This window comes from Trichophyton benhamiae (assembly GCF_000151125.1).
Source record: "Trichophyton benhamiae CBS 112371 chromosome Unknown contig01293.0, whole genome shotgun sequence".
In the NCBI taxonomy this organism is placed as follows: domain Eukaryota; kingdom Fungi; phylum Ascomycota; class Eurotiomycetes; order Onygenales; family Arthrodermataceae; genus Trichophyton; species Trichophyton benhamiae.
Genome location: NW_003315113.1, coordinates 1,477,051 through 1,501,895, shown reverse-complemented (window position 1 = coordinate 1,501,895; position 24,845 = coordinate 1,477,051). Strand labels below are relative to the sequence as shown.

The 24,845-nt window shown below is 46.7% G+C and overlaps 6 protein-coding genes across 6 annotated transcripts; 4 read left to right on the top strand and 2 right to left on the bottom strand.

The window, feature by feature from the left end:
- Positions 1-571: 571 nt before the first annotated feature.
- ARB_04493 (uncharacterized protein) lies at positions 572-2,352 on the bottom strand (the record flags this gene model as incomplete). The annotated part of the gene is made up of 4 exons (XM_003017565.1): positions 572-766; positions 841-1,464; positions 1,523-1,999; positions 2,056-2,352. The coding sequence occupies 4 exons, from the start codon at positions 2,350-2,352 to the stop codon at positions 572-574; spliced, it is 1,593 nt and encodes a 530-aa protein (XP_003017611.1).
- Positions 2,353-2,862: 510 nt separating this feature from the next.
- Positions 2,863-4,898, top strand: ARB_04492 (uncharacterized protein; the record flags this gene model as incomplete). Its single annotated transcript, XM_003017564.1, has 2 exons — positions 2,863-3,729; positions 3,786-4,898. 2 exons carry the CDS (start codon positions 2,863-2,865, stop codon positions 4,896-4,898), a joined length of 1,980 nt encoding a protein of 659 aa, XP_003017610.1.
- A 703-nt stretch (positions 4,899-5,601) lies between these two features.
- Positions 5,602-6,269, bottom strand: ARB_04491 (uncharacterized protein; the record flags this gene model as incomplete). The annotated part of the gene is made up of 3 exons (XM_003017563.1): positions 5,602-5,870; positions 5,962-6,061; positions 6,246-6,269. The coding sequence occupies 3 exons, from the start codon at positions 6,267-6,269 to the stop codon at positions 5,602-5,604; spliced, it is 393 nt and encodes a 130-aa protein (XP_003017609.1).
- A 594-nt stretch (positions 6,270-6,863) lies between these two features.
- Positions 6,864-15,513, top strand: ARB_04490 (uncharacterized protein; the record flags this gene model as incomplete). Its single annotated transcript, XM_003017562.1, has 2 exons — positions 6,864-15,338; positions 15,421-15,513. 2 exons carry the CDS (start codon positions 6,864-6,866, stop codon positions 15,511-15,513), a joined length of 8,568 nt encoding a protein of 2,855 aa, XP_003017608.1.
- A 563-nt stretch (positions 15,514-16,076) lies between these two features.
- On the top strand, positions 16,077-17,619 carry ARB_04489 (uncharacterized protein; the record flags this gene model as incomplete). Its single annotated transcript, XM_003017561.1, has 2 exons — positions 16,077-16,322; positions 16,408-17,619. The coding sequence occupies 2 exons, from the start codon at positions 16,077-16,079 to the stop codon at positions 17,617-17,619; spliced, it is 1,458 nt and encodes a 485-aa protein (XP_003017607.1).
- A 1,165-nt stretch (positions 17,620-18,784) lies between these two features.
- ARB_04488 (uncharacterized protein) lies at positions 18,785-20,393 on the top strand (the record flags this gene model as incomplete). Its single annotated transcript, XM_003017560.1, has 3 exons — positions 18,785-18,944; positions 19,005-19,201; positions 19,281-20,393. The coding sequence occupies 3 exons, from the start codon at positions 18,785-18,787 to the stop codon at positions 20,391-20,393; spliced, it is 1,470 nt and encodes a 489-aa protein (XP_003017606.1).
- Between the last annotated feature and the right edge of the window lie 4,452 nt (positions 20,394-24,845).

Here is a 24,845-nt window from a genome sequence, read left to right as displayed (position 1 = left end):
AAGTTCTACAGCGGTAGCCTGACGGGACGGGGAGCAGGTTGGGGAAAATGTGTCAAGCAGACTAGCTTCAGACCTTGTCATGCTCGTTGGGCACAGACGGGGAGCTGCAGGAGAACATTAACCTGTCATGAGTTACATCCCGCAGAACGGTCTAGCTCAAGGTGGCTGGGTTTCAGGAAAAAGCACCGGATAGGGTCTTCTGGAAGGTCTCACAGCGCAAGGTCCGGTGAGGCGGCTGTAAGCCTCCAATTAAAATTACCGTAGATCTCCAGATGCATGTCCAATAGGATGACCAAATAACGCGGCCTTGGAAATTAACACCCTAACCACCTTGAGTACGAAGGATACGTCAATGCAGTCTTGCAACAAACTTCCCAGCGGAGTGGTCATATTTAACCAACTAGCCTGGCGTGGGCGGTAATAGGCTGATTATAAGTAGACATCATTTGGGCAAGGTGTGCTGCTGTTCCTTGAGAGCACAATTCCCCTCGGAACAATTCTTAAACTTGGAGAAATATAACAAGACGCCCAAGTGCCACGAGCGTCGCCTTAACTTGTGAAATCCCGGATACTATCGTAGAGCATACTGCGTTCGCTCGCACCATGTGATGCAGGTGTAAGAGCAGGCTATAATCATGTTTACCTCAGCATCACTTACGATAGTATATCTGTGATAAGTGTTAGCCTGTGTAGTTGCAAGCGTGGAAACAGCAAAATATGAGATGATACATACCTTCTTAAATTGGAAATGAAGTTGCAAAATGCCCTGGATGGTAATTAGCTGAGGCGCCCAAGTGCATGGCAATGTTTGAGCCACATAAAATCAAAACTAGTACGTACTTTATCAAACGTGCTCCTAAACCCACGCTCTCGCTTTGCACTGTAGTCCCACTCCTTGTCTACAATACGGAAGGCCAAATCTTCATAGGGTGGACCAGCAATGAAGCGAAGTAGACATGTGTCTTCTTCTCCGGCGGGTGCAAAAGACTGTCCTCGTTTCCTACCATGTTCTCTTTCGATGCGATAGGTGGGGGCTTTTGCTTTGTCAATAAGATCCGGATAGAAGATGTTGAATTTGTACCCCTGCACAACTTTTGGGGGAGGATCATCATAGTCATAATGGGTTTGGTTATATTTGTTCCATTCATATCCCATCTGCACACGGTTGAAGTATCGTGGCTTTCGTGGCCTGTACTTATTCGCCCAACTCGGTTTAGATGTGCTGATAGTCTCTTCTCCAGCAAATATCTCCTCATTTTCACTAACTCCTCGTGCAACTTCCCTTTCGTATAAGGCTTTTGTGGCCTGGGAGAAATCATCATTTGTCGTTGGAAGAAAGCGTGGAGCAGAAGATGTAATGGCAGGAGATTCTGATGTGACCATAGATGAAGGGGCTTGTTTCTCAGTCAAGCGGTTGCGTAGCGGGACAAACCCCATTTTGATAATTTTCTTCCTTTCTTGGGCCTAGATGCAGTTAATCACAAGATAGGAGTGAATAGATATGGGGATAAGTTAAACATACTATATGGCTCAGCAACTCTTCTTCATCCATAACCTCTAAATTTTTATCTTGACTGCGAAGTTGTAGAAGAGGCTCAGGGTCGAGAAGGGTCATCCGTTCAAGCTCCTGCTGCGAGGTTCGAGTATCCTTATATGGGGCTAAAGGGGCAAGCTTTTTCTGAACACTCTCAGCCTCCTCGCGCTGTTGCTTCCGCAGCTCATCAACGCGGTTTTTGATAACAGCACTATAAACTCGCTTTAATTTCGCACGCGCCTTCCATACCGAAAGGCTCTTTAAGAGCTGCTCCCAATAATCAGTATCAACCGGCTCATTAGAATCCAACTTCCGGCGTATTTGCTTTTCTAGCGTGACAAGCTCATCATATGTTTTTGGACTAAGCAATCTATCAATATCAGCGGCAACTGAGTTAACCGCACGGTTTTCTGGGGCCGAAGATTCCGCCTTGCGAATCTGATCTTGACAGATTACTTTCATAGTCTAGATAAAGATCAGTAAGACAGCGCACTGTAGATGTCTCGTATGATGTGATATACCTTCCAATAGTCACGATTATCAGCACTGGTTTCAAGAGACAAGAAAGTATCGATGTCCTTTTCAAGGCTTGACAGCTGTGCATTTGATAATCCTTCAAAAACGCCCTCTGGTTCCACTAAATCTAGTTCTGAGTCTGCAATTTCGTCGTCTAATGGGTTCCGAGTCGGATCGATAACACGAAGAGTAATGGTGAGCCAGTCAATAGGTTTGGCGCGTCCATCTTTAACTCGTAATTCGGCCTTCTTCTTTGCTTGCCTAAGCACAAACGTGTCTTCCTGAGCAACCCATTCACGCATTTCTTCATCTTGTTGTAATTGGTTAAGCCGTGTTTGTTCTTTCAAGTTCCAAGCGCCTCGATTCGCACTGCCTTGACCCCTACTTCGACCAGCGTACGGATACTGGCCATCGATATGTCGCAATTTCTCTGGCGGTGCGTGTGGAGGTGGCGAACGAGACCTCGGTCTCTTACTGCCGTATCGATCTCTAGGATTTGAGGGCATTTGTGGGAAATGGAAAGACGAGAGAGGTGAGACGATATTGAGGATGCTTTTCTTATGCGTTGCGTTGGGTGTTCATGATATCGCTTTTTGACGTTGAGGTTTAACGAAGCTGATCCCGGATCAAAACGGCAGCTTTTCCGAGCTCGGCATACTTTCCCTTTAGTGAGCGTTTAAGGTTAAGTTAAACCATCTACTCTGACGCTTGTGTCAACTGCAACTGCTGCCTGTACGGAGTACAGCAGACGATTTATGAAAAATCTTCAGCAATTTTACTTGAATCATGACTTTTCCTAAGACTTAGTAAACATGACACGAAACTGGGTGAGGCTACCGCTTTATAGCGATTCATACCCACCACTTCTATTCAGTTACGAGCCAAGCTCGGAGGGCTACGATGTCTTTCTCACTGACCTGGGCCATGTTTGGTCTGAGAGTTTAAGCCATAAACAAATCATTGATCGCGCCGCCAAGGACGATACCAGCATCGACCCCAGTCAGGATGAGGACCAGTACTCAGTACTGCTACAAAAAATCAATGATGCGCTGCATGGGTCTGAAGGAACATCACTGTTCCTTTCTGGCCGAGGTGCTGGATCGAGTTTAAGACTGTCGACTACTACGAAGCTACCAAAGCCCCTAGAACCGTTAGAGTGGACATTAGTCTTGTCCAAATGTTCTCCTTCTGCATTAACACGTCATATGCTAGTACCCACATTACGGAGCTGGCTGGGGATCGAGGCTCAGCAACAATCCCTTTGCGAGCTTTTAGAAGAGAAAGATAAAATAATAGGAAAACTTTTCGACAAAATAGAGTCATCGGGCCTTGACTTAAGCACTGTTTTCCCCGGGATGGCGAATATACGGCATGGCCAAAAGAGAGGTTCTCTGTTTTCACAGGCATCAAAGCTGGTGAAAGGAGTGAGCCCGTTTGACAAAGGTTCTTGGGAGACTATACATTCCAGCGGTGCTTCGAAGAAATCTACGTCAATACCAGTTTGGAAGTACCTGTATGATGATGATCTATTTGATGCACGAAATATGGAACTCATAGAATCTGAGTGGTGGAATCTGCCTACAACATCCCGTAGCTCCAACCACCCTGGAAAACAAGCTCCAAACAATCTTGAGAGATGCACGGAAAATGATGGGAGTGAAAGTGATAACGAATTTCAAGTATTTCTACCTGTTCTACACGATCTCATGGCTGTATTGCTAACTTCAAGCTGTAGACTCAAGAGACCCCCCCAGGACTCAAAGAAATTGGGACAAGGTCCTCGCCGGACACAACTGGCCATCATATTAATTCAGAAATTTCCCCAACATGGCACAGCAAGAAGTATAAAAGTTCCTCTCAGAAGCCTGGGAGCTTGGGAAATGCAAACGCGAACATAAAAATACAGCCACGCACCGATTCTGAGGATTCAACTACTACCAGTGCACCAGAATCACCGCCACGACAGAAAAACAAGCTGAAGAGCATTGGGACTATTGGTGGGAAGAAGCCTAGGCCACCACCCAGGCAACAGGAGCTTGATCCTGCCGCGTCGGAAGCAGATGATGTCGTTGACAAACCCCCAAAGCCCAATTTGGAAGATCAGGCCACACCATCACCGACGGAAAGTGACACTAGTGGTGATAACGATGACGATATCCATAATAAAGGAGCTAACAGAGCTAAGGGACAAACTCTGCCTCAACAAAGCCACAGAGGCTCTCAAGAGACTGATTCAACAACCCAGGTCGCTCAGCTGGAAAGACAAGGACCTCCACGCACACGTGGGCTCGGGAGAATTGGCGGCAAGACACAGAAAGAATCGTCGAGCCAGAGTTTGGGTGGGAAAGACGATGCTCTTGCCACAAGCTCCTGGGGCAAGACAGATAGTCCTGAAGCAGAAGAGGGAGGCGGTGACCACTCCAACAGTGCAAGCAAACAACAACCGCCCGACTTGTCACATGGACATAATGAGCAATCAACGGCAACTGCTAAGCCGCACAAGCGGAGTGGTAGGCTTGGTATTATTGGGGGATCGAAAGCTTCTAGCAAATTCGCCAATGTCAAGGGAAGGAATACATCCTACAATACTACGATTTTACAAGACACCAAAGATAGTAGCCACCATGAAGCCAGCAGAATGGTTGATACAAGAGAAGGCCCAGCACAAGAATTACCTTCGTTGCCGCCTAAATCCAGTGCTATTGATCAGACAAAAGCCGAGAACACCCCGGGTAAAGAAGAATCTCCGGAGGAAAGGGCAGATAGAAAACGACAGGAACTACGACGCCAGCTTGAAGCAGCTAATAAGGGTCAAAACAAACCAGCAAAGAAGAAACGAAGATTCTAACATAGGTGCTATCTCTTTAGTTATAAGTACAGGATACATCATCCTTCATATCCATTTTCAAATATGTACTGGACGAGGATAAATTGGTTCCTATTCAGCTTGTCTGGTTCAAACCAGGTGCTGCATTTAAGTGATGAGAAAAAAAATCTAATCCATATGGAGCTATTCCCTGCGATTATATCTGAACGGACCACCCAATCAATCCGTGAGCGAATTGGACTCCTCATCGTCCTGCGGGGTGGCGTAGATATGTAGTGAGGCTTGAATGCCGACTGATTATGCTAAAACCGCATCGAAATGAAGACTTACCACAATTCTACGTGCGTAAAGAGTATACGAGTGGTTGTCAAATCATGAGTGATTTGAAGACATTCGATAGGTTTAGGAAGTTTCTTGTCATTAATAATTGCTGTATTTCGAGGACAGCACGGATGAAAGACGAGAATATTCCAAACGACATCACAGTAGGCAGGAAAACTTCTGACTTTGAAAAGTATTGCCGTACACTATAAAGAGGACTGGCCGATAATGCATTTCATGATTATATTCTTTTCATTTCGGGAACTCCCACCGGTAACAGAGATGGTATTCCCGCCCCAAACTCCGTTTGTGATCGAGTCTTGATTCCCGTTCATTTCAGGTATCACTGCATCACTCTGGTATTCCCTTTAACACGTCCACAACCCCACACACAGCATGTAATCTATCGCTTCTTGGACGAGGTTGCGGCCTTCTCCTGTGATTCCTTGAGGACTTTCTTGACGATCTTCTGCTCCTCAATCAAGAAAGCGCGGACAATGCGGTCCTTGACACAGTTTCCACAGCGGGAGCCGCCGTAGGCACGGGTGACGTTCTTCTTTGGGCGGGAGATCTGGGAGTATTCACGTGGGCGAAGAGCAGGAATCTTTAATAATATATCAAAGCAGAAGGTCAGTTGGGATCCTTGCAAAATATTGTTGTAAAAGATGCCGGCTGAGCATGATCCCCTTGATATCCAAAGTAAAATAATCATTTGAATTCGCGGAAATCATTTCGACGGTCGCTCATTTGGGATTACTCACACCTGGGAGTTTGATTCCACAGTCACCACATTTGGGAGCAGAGGCCTTCTTCTTGATGTGAAGGTATCGAAGGTTGCCGCCTGGGGTCTTGATAACACGGACCTTGTTAGATCGCGTGTTGTATCTAGTCGCAAGACTGTATTAATTATCTGAACGCCAGTAAATTCATTTCAATCGCAAGAAGATCCGCTTGGTTGGACACGTACGGGTTCCGTCGTCGCTATAAAGGACATGGGCATTAGCAACTGCTTCGGCAACAGGAATCAGATTTGAGATGTTAACTTACATATTGAAGTCTTGTGGAAGTCATCTTGTCGGCTTTCCAATCTCAACAACTGGCGAGATCAAAGGGGAGAGACTGGAGTGGCAGCTGGGTGACGTCGGCTCTTTTCTTCGTTGTCGTCAATATCAGATTTCCAGCGCCTTCAAAAAAAAAAAGCGAACTAAGCGATTTGTGTGGGCTGGGCTAGTCACGGGATCCAAGCTCCCCTTTTGGCGAGCGCCCACTAGTCCAAATCGGGACAAGTATCACGCATCGGAAGAATGAAGCTCCCGTTCCCAAAAAGGAATGGTTCAGAACGCGCCTCAATAGCTTTTTTCATCAAAGCAAGCAAAAAGTCGAGACAGCAAGACAGAACGACAGACAGAGAAGACAAGACAACGCTTCGGACGTGTTTTGGCCGCACTCCAAGCTGTATACCTCTGCGTCAGTCTGTCATATTCTCTCTCTTCTTTTCATTACCTATTGCCATTGTATTAAAACCTTTTCTGTCTCCGGGATAGAGCCAGAAAAAGGCCCCATGTCTAGCCTGAGGTATCTTTACCGAGCACTCCTTTAAATCCGATCTTTCGAACGGAGAACGATATCTTTTTTTCAGATCTTCTTACGGGCTGACTGCTCGCCATGGCGTCCCTCCCCCCGCCACCTCCTCCGGGATGGGGAGCTGCACCTCCACCGTCGATGCCTCTTGCACCTCCGCCGCCAGGTTATCGACCGGCGCCAAACCCGATGCTCGCTAAGTTCGAACAGAAGAAGAAAGAATGGCTCCGGAGCCAGCGCAATCGCTTTGGAGAGAAAAGAAAGGCGGGATTTGTTCAGTCCCAAAAGGATGATATGCCGCCCGAACATCTTCGGAAGATTGTTAAAGATATTGGCGACGTGTCGCAAAAGAAATTCAGTACCGATAAGCGCAGCTATCTTGGAGCTTTGAAGTTCATGCCACATGCCGTATTGAAGCTTCTGGAGAATATGCCTATGCCTTGGGAATCAGCGAGGGAAGTCAAGGTTCTTTACCACGTCAACGGCTGTCTGACCCTGGTTAATGAGACGCCGCGAGTTATAGAACCAGTCTTCCATGCACAATGGGCGGCGATGTGGGTATGTATGCGACGTGAGAAAAGTGACAGACGGCATTTTAAACGTATGCGATTTCCTCCTTTTGACGACGAAGAACCTCCGCTGTCATGGTCAGAAAATATTGAGGACGTTGAACCGCTCGAGCCAATTCAAATGGAGCTTGATGAGGCGGAGGATAGTCCCGTTTTTGAGTGGTTTTATGATCATAGACCTCTGCTTGATACCCCTCATGTCAACGGACCAAGCTACAAGGAATGGAACCTTACTCTACCGCAGATGGCTACCCTCTACCGACTAAGTCATCAACTTCTCAGTGACGTTGTGGACAAGAATTACTTCCACATGTTTGAACTGAACAGCTTTTTAACTGCAAAGGCTTTGAATGTTGCCATTCCTGGCGGACCCAGGTTTGAACCTCTTTACAAAGATATTGACCCCAATGATGAAGATTTCGGCGAATTTAATGCGATTGACCGCATCATATTCCGAGCCCCGATAAGAACAGAATACAGAGTTGCATTCCCATATCTCTACAACTCTCTGCCAAGGAGTGTGAAAATTTCTTGGTATTCGCATCCTCAGGGGGTGTACGTCAGAACTGAGGACCATAATCTTCCAGCATTCTATTTTGATCCTATCATAAACCCAATATCCTCTCGATCTGTTGCGCCACAGAATATAACAGTCAGTCACGAAGATGAGATCTTTGGTCATGGTAATGATGAAGATGACTTTGAGCTCCCAGCGGCTGTTGAGCCATTTTTAGCGGATGAGGAGCTATACACAAGCGAGACATCATCTGCCATTAGCTTATGGTGGGCTCCTTATCCATTCGACCGACGATCTGGAAGAATGGTTCGTGCGCAAGACGTGCCCCTGGTAAAACAATGGTATTTGGAACATTGTCCTCAGGGCCAGCCGGTTAAAGTTCGAGTATCCTACCAAAAGCTACTCAAGACATATGTTCTCAATGAACTTCATAAGCGGAAACCCAAGGCTCAGAATAAACAGAACCTTTTGAGAACGTTAAAAGGCACCAAGTTCTTTCAACAAACTACTATCGACTGGGTTGAGGCTGGCCTTCAAGTTTGTCGCCAGGGGTTTAACATGCTGAATTTACTTATCCACCGGAAGAATTTGACCTACTTGCACTTGGACTACAACTTCAACCTTAAACCAGTGAAAACTTTGACCACAAAGGAACGAAAGAAATCTCGGTTCGGAAACGCTTTCCACCTGATGAGAGAAATTCTCCGTTTAACGAAGTTGATTGTTGATGCCCAAGTTCAATACCGTTTGGGAAATATTGACGCTTTTCAGCTCGCGGATGGCATCCTCTATGCTTTCAACCATGTCGGTCAATTGACCGGAATGTACCGATATAAATACAAGCTCATGCACCAGATTCGATCATGCAAGGACTTGAAACATCTTATTTACTACCGGTTCAATTCCGGTTCAGTCGGCAAAGGCCCTGGGTGCGGTTTTTGGGCACCTGCCTGGAGAGTCTGGCTCTTCTTCCTTCGCGGTATAATCCCTCTCCTAGAGAGGTGGCTTGGCAATCTCCTGTCAAGACAATTTGAAGGCCGTCATAGTAAGGGTGTCGCCAAGACTGTCACTAAACAGCGTGTTGAATCTCACTTTGATTTGGAACTCCGAGCCTCTGTCATGGCTGATTTGATGGATATGATGCCAGAAGGTATCAAACAAAACAAGGTTAATACTGTCCTTCAGCATTTGTCGGAGGCGTGGAGATGTTGGAAGAGCAATATTCCCTGGAAAGTACCTGGTCTGCCAGCTCCCATTGAAAATATCATCCTACGTTACGTAAAGAGCAAGGCAGACTGGTGGATATCGGTTGCTCATTACAACAGAGAGCGAATTCGTCGCGGAGCTACTGTTGATAAAACCGTCGCCAAAAAGAACCTTGGAAGATTAACCCGTTTGTGGCTTAAAGCTGAACAGGAAAGACAGCACAATTACATGAAGGATGGTCCTTATGTGTCTTCAGAAGAGGCCGTTGCGATTTATACAACCACAGTTCACTGGCTGGAGTCGCGAAAGTTTTCGCCGATTCCTTTTCCTAGTGTGTCATATAAACATGATACTAAGATTCTGATCCTAGCCCTCGAACGGTTGCGCGAGGCTTACTCGGTCAAAGGTCGTTTGAACCAGAGCCAGCGAGAGGAACTTGCCCTGATTGAACAGGCTTATGATTCTCCTGGCACTACTCTCGCGAGAATTAAGAGATTTCTTCTTACCCAACGAGCTTTCAAAGAAGTTGGTATTGACATGAATGATAACTACAGCCATATCAACCCGGTGTACGACATTGAGCCCATCGAAAAGATCACAGATGCCTACCTCGACCAATATCTCTGGTACCAGGCCGACCAACGACACTTGTTCCCAGCCTGGATCAAGCCATCTGATTCAGAAGTACCGCCTCTCTTGACATATAAATGGGCCCAAGGTATCAATAATCTGTCCAATGTTTGGGAGACTGCTGACGGTGAATGCAATGTCATGATTGAGACCCAACTATCTAAAGTATATGAGAAGATTGATCTGACATTACTAAACCGTCTTCTCCGTCTCATCATGGATCATAATCTGGCTGATTATATCACTTCGAAGAACAACGTCCAACTTAACTACAAGGACATGAACCATACCAACAGTTACGGTTTGATACGAGGCCTCCAGTTCTCTGGCTTCGTATTCCAGTACTACGGCTTGGTCATCGACTTGCTCCTTCTCGGTCTGCAGAGAGCAAGTGAAATTGCTGGCCCACCACAAAGCCCAAATGATTTTTTGCAGTTCAGAGATCGTGCTACCGAAAGCAAACACCCTATTCGTCTTTATACTAGATATATTGACAAGATTTGGGTATTCTTCCGGTTCTCAGCAGATGAGTCGCGTGATTTGATTCAGCGTTTCTTGACAGAGCAACCTGACCCAAATTTTGAGAATGTTATTGGCTACAGAAACAAAAAATGCTGGCCGAGAGATTCTAGAATGCGTCTTATGAGACACGATGTGAACCTTGGCCGTGCTGTTTTCTGGGACCTGAAAAATCGCCTCCCACGGTCCATCACGACTATCGAATGGGATGACACATTTGCAAGTGTCTACAGCAAGGATAACCCAAACCTATTATTTTCTATGTGTGGTTTCGAAGTTCGTATATTGCCGAAAATCCGTAACCAAAATGAAGAATTCTCTGTTAAGGATAGTGTGTGGTCTCTATCAGACAACACCACTAAAGAGCGAACTGCATATGCTTTCCTTCAGGTCACAGAGGAAGATATTCAAAAGTTCAATAACCGTATCCGGCAGATCCTCATGTCCTCCGGCTCTACTACCTTTACGAAGATTGCCAACAAATGGAATACCAGTCTGATTGCTCTTTTTACTTACTACAGAGAAGCTGCTGTCTCCACTGTCAACTTGCTGGACACTATTGTTAAATGTGAGACGAAAATTCAAACCCGAGTCAAGATTGGTCTCAACTCGAAGATGCCCTCACGCTTTCCCCCAGCTGTCTTTTACACTCCTAAAGAACTAGGAGGCTTGGGTATGATTTCCGGGTCACATATTCTTATTCCCACCAGTGATAAGCGATGGTCAAAGCAGACAGACACTGGCGTCACTCACTACCGGGCGGGTATGTCTCACGATGAGGAGACCTTGATTCCAAATATCTTTAGATATATAATTCCTTGGGAAGCTGAGTTCATTGACTCTCAACGCGTATGGATGGAATACTCTCAGAAGCGTCAGGAAGCCAATCAACAAAACCGCAGGCTGACTCTTGAGGATCTGGAGGATAGCTGGGATCGTGGACTTCCCCGAATAAACACCCTTTTCCAGAAGGACCGCAGCACGCTGAGTTTTGACAAAGGTTTCCGTGCTAGAACCGAGTTTAAGATATACCAGCTCATGAAGAGCAATCCATTCTGGTGGACAAGTCAAAGACATGATGGAAAGTTGTGGAATCTCAATGCCTATAGAACCGATGTTATCCAAGCTTTGGGTGGTGTTGAAACAATTCTGGAGCACACCCTCTTTAAAGCCACAGCATTCCCATCTTGGGAAGGCCTCTTTTGGGAACGGGCGTGCCTTGCAAAGGGTACGATGCTACTTCGATATGATCACTCACAAGTTGCTGTCGAAGACGTTAAAGAAGGCGATCTACTTCTTGGCCCAGATGGAGGACCTCGACGTGCTTTCAACATAGTCAGTGGCGAGGATCGGCTTTATCGCATCAAGTTTGGGGATCGCAAGGACGACCTTGTTGTTACAGCAAACCACATCCTCGTCTTACACAAAGAAAAGAGTAGGACTGATGAATATGGAGCCAATATTGATCCTTTAGAAAAGGATGTTGGAGAATTCGTTGTCGCCCCCGCTTCTCAAGAGGTTCCAACACCTGAGCAATATGAAACCGTTGAGATGACCGCTGCCGAGTTTTACGCTTTGAAGCACGAAGAGAGGTGCAAGTACATGCTTTTCAACTCCCCTGGTTTCGATCTCGCAGAACAATCAGTGCCTTGTAACCCATACTTCCTTGGGCTCTGGCTTGGAGATGAAAAACGCCGTAATGCACCTATTCATGACTACTCCCATGAGGCAGATGTTCGAGGTTTCCTTGTTAGACATGCCGCGGAGCTCGATCTACATGGTCAGTTAGGATTGCAGACTACTGAAGCGCCTGGAACTAATGCAGAGGGACACACACCCCGGCAGTCAATCATTTCACGGCGCCTTGCTGCTGGGTGGACGTTCCAGACTGGTGTTTGGGAACCTCCTACTGAAAATCCCACCTGCAGAGGTGTGCCATCCCGGCCTCAGTCCGATGACAAACCCATGGATCTCATTAGAGATCCAGAAATTGTCAAAAAGGGCGACCTGGGCAGCTATCTAGACATCCTGGGAACTGTGAGTGAGATCGATGATGGCCAACTTGACGACAACCTTCCACGGACTCAGCGAAGTGTTCGTCTTCAGACCGGCCTTAGTGCCTACGGTACTCTTCAGGAAGAAGAACAGGACCAACTCCTTGAACAGGTCACTGGAAAGTCTCAGGGCAACCCAGGTGTTAATTCGCTTCTTCAAGCACTTCGTGGAGTTGGCGTTATCGCTGAGCCTGAATCGATTGGTCCGAAGGATGGCTGTAAGCGTATTCCTGCCGTTTACATAAACAATTCGCGTGCTGTCCGACTGGCCATCCTCGCCGGTTTGTTGGATAGCGATGGATGGTTCATCTACCCGGAGAACATGTTTGGCTTCAGCCAGAGCGAACAATGCAATTCAGCGTTGTTCTGGGATACTGTCGCACTGGCACGCTCCCTTGGCTTCAGTGTATCGACTACACGAAGAATGATGTGGAATTCTACTTGTGCCATGCAACGGCCTCAGCTATTTGCAGAAATATCTGGCAATCTGAAAGAAATTCCATGCCTCCTATCTCGAAAAATGGCTATGGATCTAGTCATCCCCCAGAATTATAGCTTTATTATCAAGGACATCACGCTAGAGCGCGAGACTACTGGATGGGCTGGTTTCCGAGTTGATAAAGATCAGCTATATCTACGACACGATTATCTTGTCCTTCATAACAGTGGATTCGAAGAGTCAATGAAGTTTAAGAAGCTGACAAATGCCCAGCGATCCGGTTTAAACCAAATTCCTAACCGTCGTTTCACTCTATGGTGGTCTCCGACTATAAATCGAGCAAACGTCTACGTTGGTTTCCAGGTGCAGCTTGATCTCACTGGTATTTTCTTGCATGGCAAAATTCCAACTCTGAAAATATCTTTGATCCAGATATTCAGAGCGCATTTGTGGCAGAAAATCCACGAATCTGTTGTTATGGATCTGTGTCAAGTTTTTGACCAGGAGCTAGAGCAGCTTGGTATTGAAACGGTGCAAAAGGAGACTATCCATCCACGAAAATCTTACAAGATGAACAGTTCGTGCGCTGACATTCTCTTGTTTGCAACACATAAATGGAATGTGACAAGGCCCTCCCTTCTATTCGACACAAAGGACGTGATCGAAGCAACTACCACCAACAAGTTCTGGCTTGACGTGCAGCTCAGATATGGAGATTATGACTCGCACGACATTGAACGTTATGTACGCGCCAAATATCTCGATTATACGACCGACAGTATGAGTATTTATCCTTCCGCTACTGGTCTGATGATTGGTATCGACCTAGCGTACAACCTTTACTCCGCTTACGGACAATACTTCCCTGGCCTGAAAGCACTCATCCAACAGGCCATGGCAAAAATTATGAAAGCTAACCCTGCTTTGTATGTCCTGAGAGAGCGTATCCGTAAGGGTCTGCAGCTCTATGCTTCTGAGAGCAACCAAGAGTTCTTAAACTCTCAAAACTACTCCGAGCTGTTTAGCAACCAGATTCAGTTATTTATTGACGATACGAATGTCTACCGCGTGACCATCCACAAGACATTTGAAGGAAACTTGACGACTAAGCCAATCAATGGTGCGATTTTCATTTTCAATCCAAGAACCGGCCAACTTTTCTTAAAAATCATTCATACCAGTGTCTGGGCTGGCCAAAAACGTTTGGGTCAATTAGCCAAATGGAAGACAGCCGAAGAAGTTGCTGCCCTTATCCGGTCATTGCCTGTTGAAGAGCAACCTAAACAGCTTATTGTAACCAGAAAGGGTCTTCTCGATCCTCTTGAGGTCCATCTTCTTGATTTCCCGAACATCTCTATTCGAGCCTCAGAGTTGCAGCTCCCATTCCAAGCCGCAATGAAGATTGAAAAGCTCGCTGATATGATTCTGAAGGCCACCGAGCCGCAGATGGTTCTCTTCAACCTATATGACGAGTGGCTCAAGACTATCTCTTCATACACTGCATTCTCTCGACTTGTTCTGATTCTTCGAGCTTTGCATGTGAATATTGAAAAGACCAAGATCCTTCTGCGACCCGATAAGACTGTTATTACGCAGGAGCATCATATCTGGCCGACACTGTCGGATGAAGACTGGATAAAACTTGAAGTCCAACTTCGGGACCTGATTTTGAATGACTACGGAAAGAAAAATAATGTCAACGTCCAAAGTCTTACAGGAAGTGAAGTTCGAGATATCATCCTGGGTATGGAGATCAGTGCACCATCCCTCCAGCGCCAGCAAGCTGCCGAGATGGAGAAGCAGCAGCAGGAACAGAAACAGTTGACTGCTGTTACAACAAAGACTCAAAACGTCCGTGGCGAGGAGATCATTGTTACCACTACTTCCCAGTATGAGCAGCAATCATTTGCATCAAAGACGGAATGGCGAACTCGAGCAATTGCCACATCCAACCTACGCACACGAGCCAACAACATTTACATCTCTTCCGAGGATATCCAGGAAGACGGTCATTTCACTTATATTATGCCAAAGAACATCTTGAAACGGTTCATTATGATTTCTGACCTTCGCGTCCAAGTTGCCGGGTACCTATATGGAAGCTCTCCTCCAGATAACGACCAGGTCAAGGAGATCCGGACAATTGTCATGATACCACAGGTTGGTAATACACGGGATATACAGCTTCCGCAACAACTGCCTCAGCATGAGTACTTGAATGGTCTCGAGCCACTTGGAATCATACATACTTTATCCGGCAACGAACCGACATACATGACAGCAATGGATGTGACGCAGCACTCACGGTTAATGAACGCACATTCATCATGGGACAAAAAGACTGTGACGATGACTGTTTCATTCACTCCAGGCTCCGTTTCGCTTTCGGCCTGGGCTCTCACTCCTCAAGGCTATAAGTGGGGCGCCGAGAACAAGGACACAACATCCGATCAACCGCAAGGCTTTTCGACCAACATGGGTGACAAGTGCCAGCTCCTGCTCAGTGACAGGATTCGTGGATATTTCCTTGTCCCTGAGAACAATGTCTGGAACTACAGTTTCATGGGAAGTTCTTTCAGCAGTGTGGAGAAGCGGCCTATCTATGTCAAGGTCGATACTCCGATGGTAAGCTCCCCCAGTCTTTTCCTACAATTTACAGTATTTAGATGCTTTTAACTAACTGGAACTTTTTTGCTTTACCCAACAGAGATTCTATGATGACCAGCATAGACCATTGCACTTCCAAAACTTTGCCGAGTTGGAGGATATCTGGGTTGATAGGACGGATAACTTTGAGTGATTTATCCTATATAGGTCATCTCAGGTTTCATTTATTTCTTCGATTGCGTTATTAGTTTCCTATCTTATTCCTCTATAAGTCCTCAATATTTCCCCTTTTGAGGATATGTATGCTATGGAGCTGGTGTATAACCTTGGGCGTTCCTGATGATTTGTGAAAAATGTATATGCGGAATCAATGGAGACTTGTTATCTGTATTCAATACTCCGTACAATCTACTGAGAATGACGCGTTAGTGGTAGATCCCTGCCGGTCCTGTGAATATTAATTTTGCTTGTTCAACCCGTAAGTAGACCTTCCGACCTCGTTTCGTTTCTAGTTCAGGATTGGCGGTCGTATAGCCCTCTCGAGCCTCTGGCAGCCAGCCAAGCACGCCCTATGATAGAGGACAACTATATATTCCACCGATTGAACAAGGGATTGTTTTTCTCTCGTATTTTGCTATCCCATTTTTCCCCTCCACCTTGGTAGGAGGATAGTAGGCAGCTGCCTCATCTCCTATCTGTAAAAACAGTTCCGGGCCGCTTTGGTTGGCAAGTCGGCTGACCTCTAGCTAGTGAGTCATGTCTTTTGATTTCGACTCTTACTTCATGCAACTTGACCCCCTTAACTCCTGGACGGTCAAACGACTTACGGGTGGACTTGTCAACCTCACTGTCCGCGCCACGAAGAATAAATATGCGGGCAGGGAGAATGAGACAGCTAGCCAACCTGGTCAGCTTGAGGGCTGTCAGAGTTTGATACTGAAGTATGCTCCGCCCTTTGTAGCCAGCGTAGGTGAAGCTGCTCCATTCGACCAGATCCGACAGGTAAGGCTAGATATATAGTTCAGTCCCTCAGTCGGTCTTTAGTTGGACTATATGATGCTTATATCGATTCTAACCAAGCGTATAGAATGTTGAAAAGAATGCACTTGCGCTATTTTCTGCGCCAGATGGCCCGCTTCTATCTATGTTGACAGAAACATCCGTACGAGTTCCGAGCCTGGTATTTCATGATGAGAAATCCCATATCCTGGTACTTGAAGACCTAGGAGCATTGCCACCGCTTTCGGATCTTCTCTCGATTTCTTGGTTATCCTCCCACTACCCGGAATGGCCTTCACTGTCTGGGTCCTACTTTTTGGAAGATCGCTCGCTGTGCCTGTCTGCTGGAGCGAAATTCGGTCAATTCTTTGCTATTCTTCACGATAAAGGAACGCTGAACTCGATCAAGTCATATGGGTGTGACCCTAATCTTGCCCGATTCAAGAACAATAGTATGAGGGAGGTAGTGCGAGACGCGGCCGTGTCGACCATGCGACGGTATCTTGTTCAATTTAACTGTGTAGAGGCGGAGAAATTAAGCCACGCCATTGAAGAAGACTTCGAGCGCCAGGAAGAGTGGGATGGCGAAAGATGTTTTAGCGTTGGAGATCTATGGCCAGGCGGTATTCTTATCGAGAATCTGGCCTTGCAACCATCCCGGGGTACACATAGCTCAGAGCTACCTAAGTTGCCTAAGCTTGGAGTTATTGACTTTGAGTTCTCGGGTCCTGGACGAGGTGTTAACGGTGATATGGCCCAGCTCCTTGCCCATCTCCATTTATACTATATAGCATGGGGTAATTGTGGCGACCGGTTCAAACCCTTCCAGGCCGGAGTTCTTTCATTCATTGAGGGACTTTGTTCTTCGTACGCAACGTACAGCCGATCACTTGGGGCTCCATGGCAGCTACACACTCCTGATTCATCTTCTCCTGGGAGCCTACGAAAGCCTTTTCAGGTATCCTTCCCGCCATCTGTATCCTCTCACGCCGCTCAAATATTCCGCTCGTCCCTCCTCTTGCACGGACGAGAGATGGTAAACAATGCGGTTGAGAACGACTGGAGCAAATATAGCATAGACACACGTGGTGACGTTACTGACACGACGGGTAAAACTGCCAACGATAACGGCAGCGGATTGACTGAGAGAATGGTCAACACCGGAATCCGATGTCTCCGGTTAGCTGGGAATGACATTGAGAGTTTTGTCGAAGCTGATAATTGGGAGCAAGTCTGTTCCAGCAGTGAATCTTCGATAATTGCTAGGCTCTTCGTCGTTGACAGTAGCCCTCTAGCCTGAATCTCTACTACTACTCCTACTCCATCTATCTGCCTGCCTGCCGGCCATCCTGCATTTTCTCTCTTCTCTCTTCTCTCCTGCCATCTCAGCGTCCTCGCGATCTTATCTTATCTTCATGCTTGAGCCGCCCGCGGCCAAAATCATGTCACGTGTCATGTTACTACGCGCGGCTGGCGCTAAACCGCTTCTGGCGCGCGTTTTCGAGTGGCAGAAAAAAAAAAAGTAAAAAAAGAAAGGCGGCGACGCGAAAGTCGCTCCATCCCACCAAGAAAAAAAGGGCGGAAGTTTCGTGACTTCGTATTTTTTTTTTTTCTTCCTTTCTTCTCTTTCTCTTTTCTTCCTCCCCCCTGGCAGAAGCCAGGAAAGGGACCCCTACGTTTATAGTTGAATATAAGTAGTTGATCCGTTTTCTTTGCTTCTGTATTTATCAAGTTTTACGGACTGTTTTCTCTCTTTTTTTCCTCATACCCAAACCGCCGCGATGAAATACGTACTTGTTTCTGGAGGTAAGCCTGCAGCAATGCTTGACTCATGTTTCGACTCCTTGCATCCCGTGTACTATGGGGTTCGAGAGGATTAGTTTGCGGACAGCTTGATATATTATAAGAAACCATTTGGTTAATGTCTTTATTATCTATACAGGTGTGATCAGTGGCATCGGGAAGGGCGTAATTGGTATGCATCTGATTTGATATATATATGCCAGTTGTTGGGAAAGCCCAAAGCTGAAACCCCTATGCCGAGTATGCATGTCCTAACAACTGCAACTTATACAGCTTCTTCAAGTGGACTTCTCTTGAAGACCGATGGCCTCAAGATAAGTCTAACCTTGTCAATAATGCAATCGGGTCACTAGCTCTAACTATCGGTGCACGTTACCTCTATCAAGATCGACCCCTACATGAACGTAGACGCCGGGACTATGGCACCTACGGAGTATGTAATGAACCTTGAGTCATTCTTTAGAAGTATTGTCTGACTATTGGTGACTAGACACGGTGAGGTCTTTGTGTTGAACGATGGTGGTGAAGCCGATCTAGACCTCGGAAACTATGAGAGGTACTTGAATGTTACTCTCTCGCGAGATAACAACGTGAGTCTGTTGTACCGCCTTTATAGAGAAGTAGGGAATTTACTCATTTGTGCATAGATTACTACTGGAAAGATGTACAAGCATGTCATCGAAAAGGAACGGCGAGGGGACTACCTTGGCCGTACTGTCCAGATTGTTCCTCACCTCACGGATGCTATCCAAGATTGGATAGAGCGTGTAGCTAGGACTCCTGCTGACGATAGCAACGAGGAGCCCGATGTCTGTGTTATTGGTATGACCATTGAATAACAAATGCCAAAAGAAGCACTCGTTGAAGCTAAACTGAATATAGAGCTTGGTGGGACGCTTGGTGACATCGAGAGTGCTCCATTTGTTGAGGCCATGCGTCAGCTACGCCGCCGTGCTGGAAAGAACAATTTTCTCCAGATCCACGTCTCGCTTGTTCCTGCAATTCATGGAGAGTTGAAGACCAAGCCTACCCAGCAGGCTATCCGAGATGCGCGCTCAGCCGGCTTGAGCCCTGATCTGGTATGCGACTTAGGCAGTAATCAATCAGAATATATGGTAGTATAACTTGTCCATTTGCTAACATTGAAACCAACAACAGATTGCCTGCCGTTGTGAAAGGGCTCTTGACAAGGCCACCACTGATAAGATTGCTATGTTCTGCCAGGTTGAACCTGAGCAAGTGATTGGCGTCCACGATGTTGCTTCCACCTATCATGTCCCTCTCCTCCTAGAACAGCAAGGATTCCTTGGTCAGCTTCGTGATATCCTAAAGATTGATGACTTGACCATTCCCCAAGCTTCTATAGACAAGGGCCAAAACACTTGGAAACAGTGGAAGGCCCTGACAACTTCCCAAGAGCATGTCTATAGTACTGTTAACATTGCACTTGTCGGCAAGTATGTCAGTCTCCACGACTCTTACCTCTCCGTTATAAAATCTTTAGAGCACTCTGCCATGGCATGCCACCGAAAGCTCAAGATTACCTGGATTGATGCCTCAAATCTTGAGAAATCAGCCGCCGAGGCAAACCCAGAGGCATTCCACAAGGCCTGGCATGACATGTGTACTGCTGACGGCATCCTTGTTCCTGGCGGGTTCGGCACTCGTGGGACTGAGGGAATGGTAGCTGCGGCTCACTGGGCTCGTACCAAAGGCAAGCCTTACCTTGGTATCTGCCTCGGCATGCAAATAGCTGTCATTGAATACGCCCGTAACGTCTGCGGGATCCCAAAAGCCAGTTCTATTGAATTTGATGACCGCACTCCTGATCCTCTTATCGTTTTCATGCCTGAAATCGATCAAGTCAACCTTGGCGGTACTATGCGCCTCGGATCTCGACCAACGATTTTCCAAGAGGACAGTGAATGGTCAAAGCTCCGAAGGTTGTATGGACTTAGCCGTACTTCTATTGATGAACGTCACCGTCACCGCTATGAAGTCAACCCGGAATATATCGATACTCTTCAGAAAGGTGGACTTCATTTCATCGGTAAGGACGACAAGGGCGAGCGCATGGAAATCATCGAACTCAAAGATCACCCTTGGTTTGTTGGTGTTCAATTCCACCCGGAGTATTTGTCCCGTGTCCTCGCTCCAAGCAAGCCGTTCCTTGGCCTCGTTGCCACCGCAGCCGGCGTTTTTGACGAGATTATGAAGTCTCAGGCTTGTGGAAAGGATTTGGCTAGCGGAGTTGCTAACATTGCCATCTAAAAGTATGTTTGTGGCATATTCTGAGACTTGTGTATCTCGTTTTGCGCACCTGCTATCGCGAGAAAAATTATTCCCAACACTTAACGAACAACCTCCGACGTGTCTGTGGATCTCCAGTTCTTCGACAAAAAGAAAAAGAAAAGAAAAGAAACAAACAAAAATACAATGGATCATGAGGGAGTAAAAACAGGGAAAGAAAGGAAAATAAACGTTTGGGTTGCTCAGGTTCGAGTTTGCGATATATTTTGCCTGTCATCCATCGTCGCAATATAGCCGATCAAGCTTTGATCAAGCCTACAGCTAACCTGACTTAGGTTCTAATGCATATACTACTAAACGGAGGTTTCTGGACGTGTGACGATGGGCTGCTGATACTCAACATCACTCAATGGGTGTTGTAGCTAGTTAACGGCTTGATAGATTTGCTTAATTGTCAATGGTATTTGCGTTTTAGGCGCCACAAGGAGCGATCCTCTTCTTCACGTTTTCCACCTTGCATTCGTATTGCTCGACTCTGCACAAGAAAAGCAGCCTTTACTTTTTCTTTTTTCACTTTTTTTTTTGTTTTTCTTTCGGTTTTTTTTTTTTTTTTTTTTTTTTTTTTTTTTGCTGATCCGGAGATAGACGAGCCAGCTCGGCAGGCTCCGAGGGACTCCTTACTTCGTGAAGGCGAACAAGGGGATTCAAGGCTGGCGAGAGTTTGGCTAGTCAAAACGGTTGCCATGTGGCATTGTCACGTGGGGGTGTCCGGATAACGTCGTCCAACTAGTTTACTCGTGCCGTTTCGTGAGCGAAATAAAAATAAAAGAAAAATAAATTAAAACAAAACAAATTTTCTCGTTCATGGAAATGAAAACTTGATATTGACAGCCGGACATTACAGGCCAATGGGGATAGTCAAGAAATCCAAAAAAGCAACCTTAATTTTGGGTTGGAAGGCAGAGAAAGGGGGGGAGAGGAGGGGATAATCATAACGAAAACGAGAGGATGGACGGTCTCCGAGGCTGCCTATGGAGAGAATCAAAATTCATAGGCGTCCGGAGTTTTGTCCGTACTTAGTAATATGTGTAATAAGAAGTCCGGCGGTTTTTCCTGGATTATGAAAGTTTGGGAAGGGTTTACTTAATTAGACACTGCGAAATTAGTAGTAGCTGCACCCGACCCTTGAACCCTGCAAGTAGGCCTTGGGGGCGGGGGGAAAGGGGGAAGTGTGCAGGCATTTGGCATCCTCTCAGTAGCAGACACGGAAGAAGCAAATAACGGATGGGTGGGGATTTTTGAACCACAGAAAAAAAAACTGCAATAATGTAAGTAAGGACGTAACAATATCCAGAGGATATCGTGGTTGGAATTCATGGTCAGACTGAAGAAAGCTGGAAACTGCCACTGTCAAGTGTTTTCTCGGAGTGGGGGACGACCGGACCAGGCTGCGAGTTAGAAGGAGATAAGGCCGGTTGAAAGCCGAGGTGGAAAAAGGAGAGGCATCCGTTTGTTTGTTTGGATCTGTATCCTCATTCTGCCTGCATGTCAAGGCCGTGTCAGGGGGTGACAGGTAAAGTTCAAGGCTTCACCATCTTGCCTATCTGCCAGATACCAACATATCGCTATCCTGGAAAAGGCTCCAGCTTTCCCTTTTTGGCGGATGACCGCCAAATTAGGCTGCTCGATTCGGTTAAAACTTGCGGCAGGCCGACCAAGCAGGAGAGAATTGACGGACGTCCGCGTAAACTTGGTTGTTTCAACGCAACGCCGATGGACGTAGCTTCGTCCGTAGCCGATATGGAAGACTGGCGGAGCTGGCAGAGCATGGCCAAAGTTGGCAGCCCGAGGATCCATAATCCATATAGTGTTTGGTTGATAGGACGTGGGAAGCTTTGAACCTTCGAAACTGCTCAAGGCCCCATATAAGTAACTAGCTACTAGTTCATGTCAGAGGAAAACAAAACAAAACTAAAAAATAAAATAAAAAAAAAAGGGCAAGATGGAGGCAGCAGCATTTGTTAACCTGGGTTGGTAAGCGGCAAAAAAAAAAAAAAAAAAAAAAAAAAAAGGGAAAGCCGTTAATCACTTGCCTTGTTATGTCTGCCCTGGTGGAGCGGATATATGGTGAGCCTGGATAGTGAGTTGACAGCAGGCATCCTGGTACCTGCATTACACCACTCTCCTCTCAAGCCATGGTCATGAGGAGGACCTTTTTTATTCCCTCTTCCTCTTCTCCCCTATCTCTCCTCGCCCTCGCCGTCATCCCCGCTCCGAGAGGACCAGGGAACAGGGAGACACGCAAGGCATCCCTTTTGACGAAGCTCCGGAGATTCCTCCAGCGCTGTACGGAGTACTTCTTACAAGGCATGGCTTCGTTTTAGAAGCTCGAAGCCAGCCCAGAAGGGGACATTCGGTCCCTATTAATAGCCTAGCGCAGTTTTTTTTTTTTTTTAACGACGCAGCCGCTCGGCGTTCAAGCATCGATGGATCACATGAAGCTTGGTTTGGATATGTAAGTAGATGTCCCGTCTACCCACTCGTCCAGGATTTGCGGTTCGTCTTCTGTGCTCCTCGTCGTCGCCCTCATCGTCCTTCCTTCGAATGCACGATAGTCGATCACTCTTGCCAGAGCTCGTTCTCGCATGGGCGTGCCGTGCTGAGCCATCCCGGCCTGCTCAGGCATATAATCCGGTTGTTATCAAACAGCCAAAAGCAACTTTTGCTCCTGTCCAATCAACATGCTTACATAAGCCACAAACCCTCCAGACGCCCCAAAAAAGGCGCAGAAAAGAAACGAGAAATCCAACGACAGATGCACAGTCAAGACAGCGGGAGGAAGAGAAAAGCGGCGAATCGGCTCGCTTCGTATAGCAGGAGACGTTGCTATATCATAGATTATATGTGATACATGTCGAATAATGATAAATATACGATGCGAATATCTACGCAGCCCTTGGGCCCCTGGACAATGGAAGCTAGCAGACAGGCATTGGCCGTATCCACCAGGGCAGACACTTTGGCAGAAGGTGCAATTATCGTACCGCCACCTCGAAATGCAGATGGATTCACATATCATGGGTATCGCGAATACCATCGCCCTGCAATTGGGGCTGTCATTTCGCTCGACACAGTGGTTACACCCAAGAGTTGAGCCCGAAGCCTGCCATGCTAGGATTTCAAACGCCAACAAGCATTGGGCTTTGTCCCATCATGCGCGACATCTCCCAATACTGCAAAGTCAGTGTGGAGCTGTATTATTCACATCTAAAAAGACTAAGTAGGCTCCTGGCGTGAGAGGCCTGTTTGTTGATTTGGAGGTACAGGGCTTATCGATCGTCTCTAATCCATGCTGAGGACGCTCTCCTGTGTCCTCCTCATGTGGTGGATAGTCAAAGCCGGATATAAAGGATTCGTGAGAAGGAAAAAAATGGAGCGTATTACTACCTCACGTCATAATTATCAACAACAGCTCTCTTAAGTCGCCGACGTTGAGAAAAGCTCTTAAAGAAGCTAGTTCACAACGGTCTGAAATTCGCACTCTGAGTACGGACTCCGTACTCCAGCCTCGCTTGAAGTCCAATGGACAGTCGATCACCTTTGGTTCCCCTGTCCTGTTCGCGGGAGCATGTCTTCGCTCTTCTACGAAGTATAGTTTTCCACTTCCCTTTTTTTTTTTCCCCTCTCTTTCTCGGTCTCTCCTTTCCTCTTTCTTTAGCTTCTTTCTTTTTCTTTGATGGGATATCTTTCTAGTTTACCTCCGTTTTCTTTCCTCCCGTTGGGCCAAGGTTCTACGCGGATAGGCCCAACGTTCCTTGAAAGACCCCCTTGCATCTGTTGATACTGTCATTGGTTGCTGATGAGGAACCGGCCCATACTGACAATCATTGCAGGGCAAGCCGAAGAGTGGGATCAAGAGGTTGTACTCCGTACTCGTTCGGTCCGTACAGTTGCCGGCATCGATTGGTGAATTTCTATTTTACTCTCTTTACTTTTCTTGTTGCGGTGTGCCTCTGGCGTTCCCTCTTCTCGTCTACTCCTTGTTTATGCACCGCAGGGGGCTGGTCCTTTCCCTTTGTGGTGGAGAGTTAACCATTAATGGCTGGCTGACCAGTCTCGACTTCTACACCTCTCCTCTTCCCCCTACATGCTCATGTAACTCCATCCGGAGTTCCTTTTGCATGTGGTGGGCAGCTCTGGCTGAATATTATCACGCAATTGCGTTCTAGCCCGATATCCTTGTGTTCAGAAGGATGCAGCTTCTGCTAGACATGCGGAGCCTACCGGACATGATCTAAATCTCCTCGCCATTCCTGCAACTTTTTTACTTTCCTGCTTACTCTCCCTGTCCTCCTCTTCGCCTCTTCGAGAACCGCTATTATTCTGGTAATAGGCTGGCTCGCCTATTCCCTTGCGTTGAGACTTGAGATGTGAGAAGCAATCAAGAGGCTGGGCTTCTATATATTTTCCTTT